Here is a 14,439-nt window from a genome sequence, read left to right on the forward strand (position 1 = left end):
GTCGTCCCCCCTCCTGTCAGTGGGTGGAGCAGTCATACCTTCATCATATTCTACAGCACATACCTCCACCCAGACCTAAAACCCAGTACAAGTAGGGAGGTGAGCCACAGCTTAGGGAGGCCTTCTCTGTCACGACCCCTAAAAGCTACCACTAGTGCTCCCATGTGTCACGTTCTACATTTTTCAATCAATGACATTGATCTGTGGCTGGCTTGGTTCATCTGCTGTCAGCATCAAGCTACAGAAGCAGCTGTTTAATGTAATTAAATGCATGTGGGCCACGAGAAGGAAGCTTTCATGGGGGCACTGCAGAGGACAGAGAAGGGATTTCTAAATTGTCCTAAATCACCACCACTTTAACTGGCAGAGACAGGACACGCTTGAAAATGAGGACATGTCCTGGAGGCATATCTGTTGCGATGAAAAACAGATTCTAACGCAAACAGAAGAAGAAAAGAGCATCAGCAAGGAAAAATGTTGACTAATCAAACTGTTCACATCCAACAAAAAATCATTGCTGCTTTCCCCTCTGAAGATCTGGAGAATATAAAATGTTTCTCTGCTTCCCCAACAAATAATTATAGGGCTTTAAATTAAAATATGCCATACCTTGCACTGCTAACAGAAAGGCAATGCTTTACTTATCTGACTAAGTTTCTTTATAGATACAGTTTTTCCCTCTCATATATATAAACACAATATTTCACTGAAATTATGCTGATTATTTTATCTGTCCTGCCTTCAATTTCATAAATCTACAATTCAACCATGATATAGGAGGGCAGTGGGAATAAAAGGGGAAAAAACTCCAAACAAACTGGGGGGTGGGGTGGGGTGGGGAAGAGCATCAGCAACAAGTTTTCTGACTATGAAAATATTTGTACTACATCAAAGATTCATACTACCCACCCTGGACTCTTGTTGAGGCGCCCAAGCTAAAAGAGACACCTCAAGCTCTCTCAAAACTGACTGTGGAGGGGAAAGGGACGCGTTCAGATCAGCAATTCTGACCAGATATCCCATTCCCCACTGACCATCAAAGAAAAGTAAGCACGCAGGTTTGTAACTTCAGCACCTCAGCTGGATGCCTGTATTGGATGTGCTGAACCCAGGCCAGTCTGTAACAAGACTCTTGTTACAGGGTAGTAAAAATATATCTATAAACATGGTAGTAAACATATGTCTATAAATATAACTTCAGTAAATGTACAACTCTTTTAGACACAATAAGTAAGTGCCTTTCACATTATGAGTTTCTTCTCATCACTGCTACTGGCCTAGGATAAATTCAACAACTAAGAGGGAAAAAGAAGAGCAGAGCAACTTTTGTCATTTAGGTGTCAGGAAAGTGTAGAAGAAGGATATACAAGAAGGACTAAAGATTTGATGACAAACTAAATTAAGTTCCCTACCAAAAGCAATGAATAAAAAAATTCTGAACGTACTCCCTTGCTGCAAATAAGAATTTATAAGACCATCAAAAAGATTAACAGCAAAAGTTGCCACAAATCACTTTGCAACGAAACTTGCCTTTTACTGAGGGCTTTATCCCTCTCATAGTGATGTCAATGGAAAGACATCCACCCATAGCAGCCAGGGGCGGGTCACGTGGCAGACAGCAGCCATCAGTCTCCTACCTGTTTGCACAGCTTATAGCTCTCCAGGCTGAACAAAAGAAACAGACGGTTGGTTTCTATAGACTATTTTTATAACTTGAAAGCAAACTTAAAGGCTGCAAACCCTTAAATATTTGCAGATTGATTCAACAAGTTGTAGCGCTCCCTGCCTTTCTCTACTTTCAATCTGCAGACCAAGTCCAACCACCCTGCCCATATGCAAGGAAAACCTGAGTTCCTACACAGTGTATTCAGCAGAAAAAATAGTTTCTTACAACCATTCAAAAGCATTAAAAGACACTCTTGGCTCTTTTTCCTTCTTCTTCCAAGTCTTTCCTTTCCATTCAGCAAGGAACCAAACAATTATATACCTTGTTTATTTGTTTTAACCCTAAGCAAGACCAGAAAAAAGCAGAAATAAAAATACCAACCTTGATGTCCTTGACCAGAACTCAGCTGACACTGTAATATTAAATTCAGCCTCCAGCCACTTGTGATAAAGGGATGCTCAAAAGCAAAACTGAGCCAACAGTGAATTTCAAAGCCTCCTTACAGAAAAACTAGCATTTTGAGCATGGCTTTACATTAAAGGTGAAGCTGTAGTTGGTCCTGTGCGATAGTACTGAGACTTCATGATGAAACCATTCTTTATCTATAGTAAAATCCCAAGAAAGAGCTTTCTCAAATAAATTCCATATAAGCATAAAACACCATTGTGCCCAATGTCTCTTTTGATTTTAAACTACTTCACACATGCGGTGAGATTCAGTTTATACATGGGGCAGAACTCAGTCTGTAAACTCCTGCAAACCAAGAGATCACGGCAAGGGAACCTAGAGAGCTACTGAACTGACCAGATGCAGAGAACGTCTATAGCTTAGTGTGTGCAGATTTTCCCTCTGGACTCTATTGACCAGCCTGGCTAGAATAGCATCAATCATAACAGAGCTTTGACAAGGACTTCAAGCACAGACACAGACAGGGATTTCGACATGTTTGCTTTGTGGTAAAATCACAATCTGTAAAGTACACAACATATCCCTGCTCAGAAATGGGGGACATGGCAGAAACTATCGTGCCTAACAGAATCTACCACCACCTTGCCAGCTACCTCTGAAGAAAGCTCATACTGCCTCTTGCCAAGCCTCTGGAAATTCCTACTTAAAGCACAGTTCCCAAACTAGGCACATCTCTCATCTTCGCTGTGCTCTGCAGTTACTGTTTCACCTGTCTCTCATATCATATTCCTGCAACCAGAACGGCTATATCACAGACACCGTCACAAGTCCTATTTCTCAGCATCATACTGATTTAGGAAGACATCTAACAGTTACAAGTAGGGAGTAAGAAGCAAACCAGCAGATTAACATACGCATAAACCACCACATCAAGACTAAAATCTGAGCACAAAACAGACAAGTTTTGCCTGTATTCTGTGACTTTGTGTTGTGTTTCCAGGATCCTAGAAAATCTTCAGACTATGCAAGTCCATTTCAACATCCAAAATCTTGAAAAAGGGAGAAGAATGCAAAGACAAAATAGAAGCCAAGCTCCAATATACGAATACAACAGTATATGTTATTAGCATACCAGGCAATATTCTTCCAATAAGAGCATCTAGCAACCAAAAGGACTCCTCTTCATTCTTTGTAATAAGAATCAGGTATCCAGCTATGAAGTTCATGCCCTGAAATAGAAAGAAGAGTTTTAAGACACATACACTTCTCTTAGGAGTTTCTAGTCTATTTCTTTTGATTAAGGGCTCAACTCTTACAGTTCTGCAAAGTGGATGTATTAAGTAAAATCTAGCAATAATGGCTACCAGCTGAGAAAGCTGTTAAACCTGTCTGATGACAGTTAACAAGAATTATTAACAAAGATCAGGGAAACGAAAATTAGGCGAAAAACCTTAGTAATGTATAATTTACCTTCAATTTTCCTTTTTTTTTTTTCCTTGAAAAAAAGAATCCCAAAGCCCTGTCTTAATGTAACTGAAGACTGCTTTGACCAGAACCCAACCACAACTGTCTTAGATATGCAGTACAAACTCAACACACCTGCAGGTAAACAGCTCGGCTGCAGAAGGAGAAGGCCTGACTCAAACACTCTTTAGTAACAAGTTGCAGCTCCAGGAGCTTTTACAAGTTGTTGCTGCTTAACTCAAATGACTGCATACAAAACTTTTGCTTCCAAAATACCTCCAGTATTCCACATGCTAGTCCATGGCTGGCCACTGTGGCTCCTGCCTTTCAACACGCAAACACAAGGTAAACACTAGGGCATAGAGGGATTGGAAGTGGCACCAGAAATTTTGTGAAAACCAGTCAAATCATGATTGGCTAAATTCCAGATGTGCAATATTCATAACCACTGACACTCTCTGACTGGAGAATTGGCATACAGAACACAGGGCATACAGAACAGAGGCATACACTGCCTCTGACTCAGGTACCTTTATCCTTGTATCCACCGTAACACTACTAAGTTACGGCAATATTACTGATTGACATGCAGAGCAGTCCACTATCTTAAGCATTTCTTATGTATGTCTTCTAGGTATGACACAGGCAGCACATCAATGTGACAACATACAAAAGGTGCCTTTGAGGTGCAAGACCTCCCAAAAGTCCTCCTAAGATAATAGAAAATTATCTTTAAATATTTCGAGGCTATAAAGATTATTGGAAGGCTGGAGCATCTCTGCTATGAGGACAGGCTGAGAGGAGTTGTTCAGTCTGGAGAAGAGAAGGTCTGGGGAGACCTTACAGCAGCCTTTCAGTACCTGAAGGGGCTGCAGGAAAGCTAGTGAGGGGCTTTTAACATGGGCCTATAGTGACAGCACAAGGGGGAATGGCTTTAAATTGGAGGGGGGAAGATTTTGACTAGGCATTAGGAAGAAATTCCCCATTATGAGGCTGGTGAGGCATTGGCACAGGTTGACCAGAGAAACTGTGGATGCCCCCCATCCCTGGAGGTGTTCAAGGCCAGGTTGGATGGGGCCTTGGGCAGCCTGGTCTGGTGGGAGGTGTCCCTGCCTATGGCAAGGGGGTTGGAACTGGGTGATCTTTAAGGTCCCTTCCAACCCAAACCATTCTATGATCCTATGATTCTATGAAGGCTGGTGTTTGTTACATCGCCTTCTTCAGTTTCATCCCTTTCTTTGGCCTTCTCCCTGTTCTCTCTCCCTCCAAACCAGACTTCTCCAACACATCTATCACCACAGGCAGCACCACTGTCTCCAATTATCCTTCAGTGCTGCTAACTATGGCTGTGAGCTATTACAACAGCTACCAAAAAGAACACCCCTTGCAGACTCTGGGAGCTACAACTTTCTCTCCAAAATGAGATCTCTCATACTCAATGGATTTGACCTACCTGTCCCATCTCAGAAGGCCTAGCAATACTCCCTGAACGTGGAAATATTAGGACACTGCAGCTTCTCCAATGTGTCATTTTCAAGCTTTGAGTTACTACAGCAGTTTTTACACAAATGCTTTGGACAGACCTTGCACGACCTTACATGGTGCCTGGTCTTCTAGTTAGGATGACAGCTATGTGTTTTCCATGCCAACAGTCTGCTTAGTAATTGCAACTGCAGTGACGAGAGGCTGTTTGGCTTTTAACATGCCACGTGCAAAAACCTACTCTGGAGCATACATTCACAGGACACTGAATTTTGCTGGTTGTACCAGGCAACACCGTATCACTGTCACAGCACGACAATGCAAAGCCTAATACAGTCCCAGACAGGAGACTTAAATGCCAGTAAGAATCAAAAATGTACTAGCATTATGAAAATGTCCCCTCAAGAGCCTTCAGTCTGTAAAAGCACTGCCACACACTTGGAAAAAAATCCATTTTTCACTCCAAGTTTTCTAGTGTTTACAGGGTCTCTCCTATCACGCAGTGGGTATCACTATATCTATCTCGATGAAGCCTGCTGCTTCACTAGCAGAAAAGGTGAGTTCCTCCAGCTTCACTTGATTTATGACACAACTTGGAAAGCAGATGCTGACCTTTGGTATATGTTCTAATTATTTAGCCAGAAAAGATAACATTCACCCTGCAGGGAGACCTTAGGTGAAAAGAAATCACGTAAGTCTTTGTAAGTCATCTTCTTTCACCTCCAGTGTTCACAATGCCAAATTAAAACACAAAGATTAGCCCATTAAATGGTTGATGTGCCAAAGATTTTTAGAAACAATTAGACACATATTTTGGGTAGAAGCTAGCATGGTTTAGAAATTGTGTATGCTTGTGGGTATAACTACCTCTATATAGGAGCCTGACACTTGCAAAAGAGAGCATTCATAATTCTACCCCTTCTGTTATTCTCAAAATATTAAAATTTTATTTTAATAAATACATAATACTGAAAATAATAGAAATAATTAATCTTTTACTTCCATTCCTGTACTAAAACTGATTGGGATGCACAAAAAGAATTTATTTTAGTGACTTCAGTCTAGATTCAAGGCCCTCTGAGTCTTCTCCTATAGAGATTTCAATAAACACCATTCATATTCTTTTAACTTTGTAACAGTTGCATTTACTGTACTAACTTCCTCAGCTCACATGAAGCATAGGTGAGCACACAGATCCTTGGTGAGGAAAGGGAGGAGAGAAGAGAGAACTTAGTAAGTGAACCGAACACACACTGTGCTCATGACAGTTCCTGCTTCTTTACTATCCTTAACAATGGGTTCTTTGTTCTTGACTGCCGTGAATCAACTTCTACCTTCTTTGTGTCCCACAGGAAACTTTACTGTACTTGGCAGTGAGAACAGGAGCTTTTTTTAGCTGCCATCTAAGCAGTAGTATCAGTTTGAATTTCAAACAAATTTTCCTCCTACTTGCCTGTCTATACCGAGAGATGGCACCAAATAAATACTACCACCTTTCCAGATGTTACGTGAACACTGGTCACCTTGTGCTCCGCAAAATGTTGACAGTGAAAACCAAGGAAATTGATCTCATGGTGCCTTGTACATACCAAGGACTATTTTGGGAAAGGAGGGAAGAAGAGGGAAAGACAAGCTTGCTTTTTCTTCCTCTCCAAAGCGACTAATCTTGACACAACCACATGTTATAAAACATTTAGTTTGCAGCTAGGGACTGGAACCAAACATGATCAACTAACCTACAAAAAAGGCTGCAGAGAAATTCACAAGGACATTTGAACTTGACTGAAGCAATCCATTTTTTCCCTTACCATTTAAAAACCAGAAAGTTTGTGGATCTGCTTCTAAAAACACACATTCAAATGGGCAAGAACAATTGGTATTGGTGAAATTTTGCATTGTTTAAGAGCCAGTGATTACATACCTGACAATATCCTACTGCTTTGTTATGATGCCCATATGCTACCAGCACATTGTAGAGCGTATGCTGCAAACAGGGATCAGCAGTTTTGCGGAATTTTACATTATCTGGAAAAGTTCTGTTCATGTCTAGACAAACGGGGAAAAAAAGATGAAAATTAAGAGCCATTCCCTCCTTCACTTTCCAAATAAACTTTTACAGCTATTATGAAGTACAACTGAAACTTCACTATAGCTCACTAAAACTGTAGTTTTGGTGGATGAATTGTAAGAAACAGCTTTACCTCCATTTTAGCTAAAAGGCCATCTGCATTCAAGAACAATCTATTCCTAGAAATATTAATCCTATTAGTGTACAGAAACTAATTTCAAGCCAGACCAAAGAAATTCTCCCGCAGACTGGACTCTCTCAACTGCAAAGCTTTAAATGAAAGCAAACCGGACATTTAGACTGACAGCAACAACACGTACCAAATTTATCTACCCAAGCAGCGTGAAATGAGCTATGCCTCTAGGAAAGCACGGTCTCCTAACAAATCAGATGAACTTTCAATTGACTTATTCAGTCAACTTCTACCAAACAGTCCCAAACAGCTAAAAACAAAAAAAAAAAAAGAAGTCCCATTCCTTTAACTTGTGACTTCCACATAAATCATGGTATTTTTGAAGGTTTTTAAGTTTCTCCATAATGTGACCATGAGAAAAGTTGTTTCTTCATTGGTGCAAGATCATCGAAAAGGAGAGTTATGTTTGATATCCAAGCTGCCGAGCACTTTCCACATGCTTCAAGTTCAATCCTAAACCAGGTAAGGACTATGCAATCACCAAGATTTCAAAACATTCATTTCTTCCAGATCAAACACGAAGAGCAAGACTCATCTCTTCTTACAACAGTCTAAAAATTAGACACGCAAATTTGAACTGTTAACCCAAAAACTCCATTTAGTTGCTGGAAAGAAACAGGCAGAGTTAATTTTTGGTTCTCTCCATAAAGAGAGAACCCAAGATCACTAGTTCATACTTGTGCATCTGATTTTTACAAGTTTAAGTTGGGGATGAAAATCCTATTCAAAATTAACTTTGAAGATTTTCAAAATCCAAGACTAATAAAACACAAACAATTGTTTAGGTTATATTTAACAACAACAAAAAACTGGGTTAAAGTAAGAAAAAAAATTAGTAACAGCACTGCTGTACGGATATTTATGTCCTAAGAGTTATCACTTCTTATCAGTTTTCCTTGCATAAAAGAAGTCTGTTACAGCTTTGACACAAAGCTGAGCTGTGAGCAACCAAAGGAAGAATGCCTCTCAAAATCAAGATTAGTGTCATGGAAGTCACAAGCATTAAAAGTTATCATACTTATCACTATTCCTTCCTTTTAAAAGTGAACAAATAATCTACAGAAATGGGAGGGCAGGATAATATTTCACTTTACCTCTCACATGACTGAACAGAAAAACATAAGGAAAAAGACAATCTTTAAAAGGACTTGAGCAACAGCCAGACAGTTACACGATAAATAAATTTGTTTTGTTTCTTCTTGGTAGGAAGTGCAGCATACAGTTTGCATAAGCAGCATTTGTTGTTTATTAAAGTATATGCTGGATGTTAGAGAAAAAAATTCATGCTGACATTTCAGTTACGGCTCTTCCCATCAACTATTCAGAATAAAGGCGAGGGGCAAGGAGGAAAAGTTCATCACATATAGAGCACAGACTATTCAAACTCAACTAATTTTTAATTTCACAATCTGAAGAAGGCCTGCAGATGAGAGAATCCTCTCCAATTTGCTTTCTGATTGCAGAGTATGTTTTTGCCACACAGACTGGGGGAAGTCTTTTCTAATTTTAAGAAGGACTTTTCTTTACATTTAGTAGCAGCATTTTAGTCTGGAGAGAGAGGAAATGTGCAGAGAGTAAATAAGATACAAAAGCTAGAGTGTGAAAACCCACCTGGGGTACAGTGTCCAGTTCTGGAATCCCCAACATAAGAAGGATATGGAACTGCTGGAACAGGTCCAGAGGAGGGTTACAAAGATGATCAGAGGGCTGGAGCACCTCCCATATGAGGACAGGGTGAGAGTTGGGCTTGTTTGGTCTGAAGAAGAAGAAGCTCAAGGGAGACCTTATAGCAGCCTTCCAGTACCTTGAAGGGGCTACAAGAAAGCTCGGGAAGGACTTTTTACAAGGGCGTGTAGTGACAGGATGAGAGGGAACGGCTTTAAATTGGAAGGGAGATGACTGGACATTAGGAAGACATTTCTTCACCGTAAGAGTGGTGAGGCACTGGCACAGGTTGCCCAGGGAGGCTGTGGATGCCCCGTCCCTGGAGATGTTCAAGGCCAGGTTGGATGCAGCCTTGGGCAGCCTGATCTAGTGGGACATGTCCCTGCCCATGGGAAGGGGGTTGAAACTAGATGAACTTTAATGCCCCTCCAAACCAAACTATTCTGTGATTCTATGTCTTTACTCTTAATAAAAGATACAGGGCATGGTCTCACAGGATTCCTTATGCCAGATTATTAGCCTGAGCACACCAAGAGGAGGGTGTCCTTCTTCCTCTCCAGCCCCTCCTTTTTGATCCACTTGCAGGTTCTTCCCCCTCCTCCAGCCCTGAGGCTCCTCTGGCTGCAAGGTGAAGGAAGTTAGCCCTCTCCTGAGTGCACACAGACTGATAGGCTTTACCTTACTACAACACAACTGCCAGAGACGACTTGAAGCAATGGACAGGAGCAGGAGAGAGCTGTTCATTTGACTTAAGCACTCACCCCCACTTCACTACACCTGTCCCAAAGGAGATGCCCAAACACTTACTTCTCCCCCTCCATGCACCTGTTATCCATTAACCTACTTCATTCTTGATAGATATTGGCATACAGAGGAACAGAGTCTTTCAAGCATGGAAATGAACATTAGAACTTTACACTGCCACATAAATCCCAGAACAGTGACCATCTTGTGGCTCTATGCAGATCTGCTGGCTATAACCAAACTATAGAAGGATGGGACCAGGAAGAAGGACACAAAAGAAAAGATGAGCAGTAAATTCAGATTAAATCTTTGCAGTAAATTCAGATTAAATCTCAATAGCATTTTTTTTTCCGGATGATCTTTCAGTGCTGTGAGGTGGCAGTGCTATGCTCCTGTGAAACTGTTTTGGTTTGAGCTAAATTAGAGTTGGTTTTCTAACTCTGAACTCAGTCACTCTAAGTAACTTCATTCTACAACAGCTAACCACATGTTTTTGAGACAGTGTTCTTATCTCTAAGTGATAATGCAGGGCATTGGTATGCAGCAAGGCCAATGCTTATACTTATCCCTATATTAACCAAGGCCACCCTCAAGCTGGTGGAAAAGGGTCTGCACCTGCAAGCAGAGAATACGGCAGGTGACCCTAAACAGACTGACAAGAGTATTCCATCCCATATACGTCATACTCTGTATAAAACTGAGACATCACAAGGGTCTCATTCTTTTCCACAATGGCTGATGTTCAGTGAGGACCTCATCTGTCTGGTTGCTCCTGATCCCCAATCTATGCGTTCCTGAATCCAGTTCCTGAGCTCAGCTTCTTCCTAGCTGTGGAGCCATTCCCTTGTGTCTGCTCTACAGTATTTGTGGTGATGTATAGTCATCTAAGGGAGCGCAATCTCATATATTTGTATATATTTTATTACTTTGTGATTATTTTAATAACAACAACAACATTTTCATCATTATAATTACTATTTCATTAAAGCTGTAGTTTTAGTTTCCAACCTGCAAGACTTTTTCCTTTCATTTTCCTTTCATTTCTCCTTTCCCTGGGGGTGGAGGGGAAGGGATCTGAGAGCTGAACTGCATGGTTTTAGCTGCCGAAATTTAGCCGGGATGGGGCTAAACTGTAACAGAAATAAAAACAAGAGCTTTCCTCTCCTGTCTGTTTATCTCTATGCAGCAACCATGAGATGACTATCGGCTTGTATCTCCTCTTTCACAGTGCTGCAGTATTTCTATCTCTCATTCAGTAATATAAACATAGGCGGAAAGCCACATTAGCCTCAGTTTATAAACCAGACATCTATTTTAGTAGCTGGAATCACAATTGTTGATGGGTGTTTCCGGAGCAAAGAGATTTAAGCAGTTCAGAAAACTAATGCTTTTTTACCAGTTTTGTCCTTTTCATATTTAGGGTACTTCAAAAGTTGAGCAAGTCAAACTTCTTCATATTGCTGTCCTATCCTTTCTGTTCTTACCTTCATATCCAGGTGCTTCCCACTCCCAGACTTGGTGCCCAGTAAATCACACAAGTATTTTTATAACTAACACCCTCTGCTCCACTTAGGGTCACTTCTTTGCTACTGCTACGTCTGTAATTTGCTTCTGCTCTGAAGAGCTTCCAGGCAGGTGTTTTTTTTTTCTTTAGCTTAGTAAAGAACAGAACAGAAATTCACCTCAACTGCCAACTAGAAGCATTCCAACACTCCATTGCAAACCTGCAGAATGATGATGTTAGGTCATCAACTATAACTTGTAAAAGTAATACACTTGAAGGATATTTTAATTTCATAACTTGACATTGAGGACTCATCTCAAGCTTTTCCTTGCAACACCTGGAACTCGAAATCACTTTGGAAGTTCTTGGGGGGGGAGGGGGGTTGATTTGCTTTTTCAGTGAAGATCAAGTTTGTTATCAACTAAGAGTAGAGAAACCGAATCTGACAAGCCCCATCACCAGCAGTAACAGCTCAGTAGCTTGCAGCAATCAAGGATTTCCTACAAAAGAACAATAATGCCACTGTATAAATTTGAGAAACACCTGCATCAATTCCTGTCCCCTTCATCTTCAAAAGGGGATATCATAATTGGAGAAGTTGCAGAAGAGAATGGCAACAAGGAAGACAATGGGTATGAAATGGCTTCCATACATAGTATGAAACAAGGTGGATTAGAGCTTCTTAGGATTTGGATTAGAGTTTGGAAGGAGATGCTTATAAGCAAGATAGAAATATGCAAAATCATGAGCAAGGTAAAGGACATAAAAAAGGAGGAACCAGAGGGGTTTTGTAGATTTTTTTCCATCCAGCATTACTAACTACAAACATGCGGCATATGACTTGGGAACTTCCCAAACCGCAGATAAATGGAGACCAGGAAAAACATTCTGAGGAAGTATCACCACACACTTTCCTCCTCCAGTTCTCCTCTCGCTGTTTTGGCAGACAGAAGACTAGACGAGGTAGCTGTTTGGATGTGACCTGATATGGCTTTTACACAAAAACAGAAGAGCTGACACTGCTGTTCCCCTTGCTCTTGCGTGGTTAAATGTCCTAAACTCACATGACAATTCCCAGCCTTCAGTAATAGCTTAAACCCATTCAGAGAAGCATATTAGTGCTTTGGTAGTAAAATATTCACTGTCTCCAATGAAGTAGCAATGGCTATTGTTTAAACCTTCTTGAACCCATTATAAACTAAACTAAGATACTGCAAATACTATCCAATCCACGGAGCAGCCAGACTGTTTTGTCAGCAGTGATGAGGCACAGGGCAGGCTCAAGGGACAGACTGATAAATACCTGGGTTTCACAGCACCTACAACTCTTGGAGAAGAAAGGACGCCAAGGAGACCTTATTGTGGACTTTCAATACTTCTCGTGGGCTTATAAGAAAGACAGGGAAAATCTTCTTAGCAGGGCCTGCAGTAATAGGGCAAGGGGTAATGGTTTTAAACTAAAAGAGGAAAAGTTTAGACTTAGACACTAAGAAGAATTTTTTTACGTTGAAGGTGGTGAAACACTGGAACAGGTTGCCCAAAGAGGTGGTAGATGCCCCACCCCTGGAAACATTCAAGATCAGGTTGTATAGACCTCTGTGCAACCTGATTGAGTAGAATATGTCCCTGCTCACTGCAGGAATGTTGGACCAGATGACCTTCATGGTCCCTTCCAACCCAAACCATTCTCTGATTCTACAACTTCTCTTCGTGCAGAAGTGGAAATGTGGATATTAGCTGCATGTGCACTACAGAGGACTTGCAGACACAGACATACTTTGAAATGCAATGGTGCAGCCTAAGTGGGGCTTACGGTAAGGAAGCTATGTCAGTTTACACCTTAGCCTTTATTTAACTGGCTCATAGCCTCTGCATTAGGAGGACAGCCACATTTTATCCTACCATCATCATTTGTCCTACTAAACTATAATAGGGAATGAACAACAAAGTTCATTAGGAATGTATGACCTTCTAAATATGTACGTAAACTAAACCATGAAATTTTCCATCAAAATTTAGAGACCTGCATTCTTTACGCTTTTACTTTCATGTTCAGAGCAAGAAGCCTGCTCTCTCTTACACTTCTCTTAGAAAAAAAAGCAGGTAAGTTCATACAGCAAGTGTCATATAAAAAAAAACAGCAATAAAGCTCATCAGTTAAGAATCAGCAAGTTAAAGAGCAAAAATGGTGAAAGGATAGCTTAGACTTCTTTAGCTGAAAGACTTTTATTGCTGCTACTAATTAGATTTTTCTTTACAGATAGACCATTTCTCTGCACAGTCCACCCACACTTTTTAACCTGACTATATCCCATTAAAGACATTTGCATACAGAAAATACGTACATGACACACATGAAAATTGTTCAAAGCTTCTGGGTATGTAAAAGAAGCAGGATACACTGGCTTTTACACAGGTTTTAAACTGAATTTGAAATAGAGTCTTTGATTAGCTTTATCCTCCTGCCCCTTCCCGTAGAAAAAAGAAAGTGTGGTTGCTGTTCTCCCTGTTTTTAAACTGCAGCATCATCCTGGACTATTACTTTAGAGCTGGACCACAGGACTAAACACAGCACAACTGCCCGAAAATTTTGGAAACTGCAGACATGAAAAGTGAACAGCAGCAGGATTCCACATCTTACTTTAGTTTACTGTTAAAAAACCCTATAGTGACAGGAAGACAACACGGGCAGAAACAGAAACTGAATGTCAGACAACAATTTGCACTGAACAGTCCTCAGTTACAAATCACTATAAAACTTGGACTGTTAATAGGAGCTTGTCCAAAGAAAGGCAACAAAGCTGGTGAAGGGTATAGAGCACAAGCTTTATGAGGAGCAGCTGAGAAAGCTGGGGTTGTTTAGTCTGGAGAAAAGGAGACTGAGGGGAAGCCGTATCACTCCCTACAACTGCCTAAAAGGAGGAGGGATTGGTATCTTCTCCATGTTAGCCAGTGACAGGACAAGGGGAAATGGCCTCAAATTGTGCCAGGGGAGATTTAGAATGGATATTGGGAGGAATTTATTTACTGAAAGGGTTGTCAAGCGTTCGAACAGGCTGCTCAGGGAGGTGGTTGAGTCATCATTCCTGGAGGTGTTTAAAAGATGATTAGATGTTGTACTTGGGGACATGGTGTAGTAGCAGAGTTAGCAGGGCTGGACTGATGGTTGGACTCAATGATCTTAAAGGTCTTTTCCAACCAAAACCATTCCATGATTCTACGATTAAACACGAAGTTTTTATTCA

The 14,439-nt window shown here is 40.8% G+C and overlaps 1 protein-coding gene across 3 annotated transcripts in view; it reads right to left on the bottom strand.

The window, feature by feature from the left end:
* GRTP1 (growth hormone regulated TBC protein 1) overlaps positions 1-14,439 on the bottom strand; it is a 47,556-nt gene that overhangs the window by 20,771 nt on the left and 12,346 nt on the right. For all 3 annotated transcript variants that reach the window (XM_054059547.1, XM_054059532.1, XM_054059539.1), the window contains 2 exons: positions 6,942-7,066; positions 3,207-3,303 (listed from right to left, as the gene is read on the bottom strand). In XM_054059547.1, coding sequence (XP_053915522.1) covers positions 3,207-3,303; positions 6,942-7,066 — 222 coding nt within the window. The remainder of the gene's footprint in view (positions 1-3,206; positions 3,304-6,941; positions 7,067-14,439) is intronic.

Source organism: Cuculus canorus, chromosome 1 (genome assembly GCF_017976375.1).
Source record: "Cuculus canorus isolate bCucCan1 chromosome 1, bCucCan1.pri, whole genome shotgun sequence".
Classification (NCBI taxonomy): Eukaryota; Metazoa; Chordata; class Aves; order Cuculiformes; family Cuculidae; genus Cuculus; species Cuculus canorus.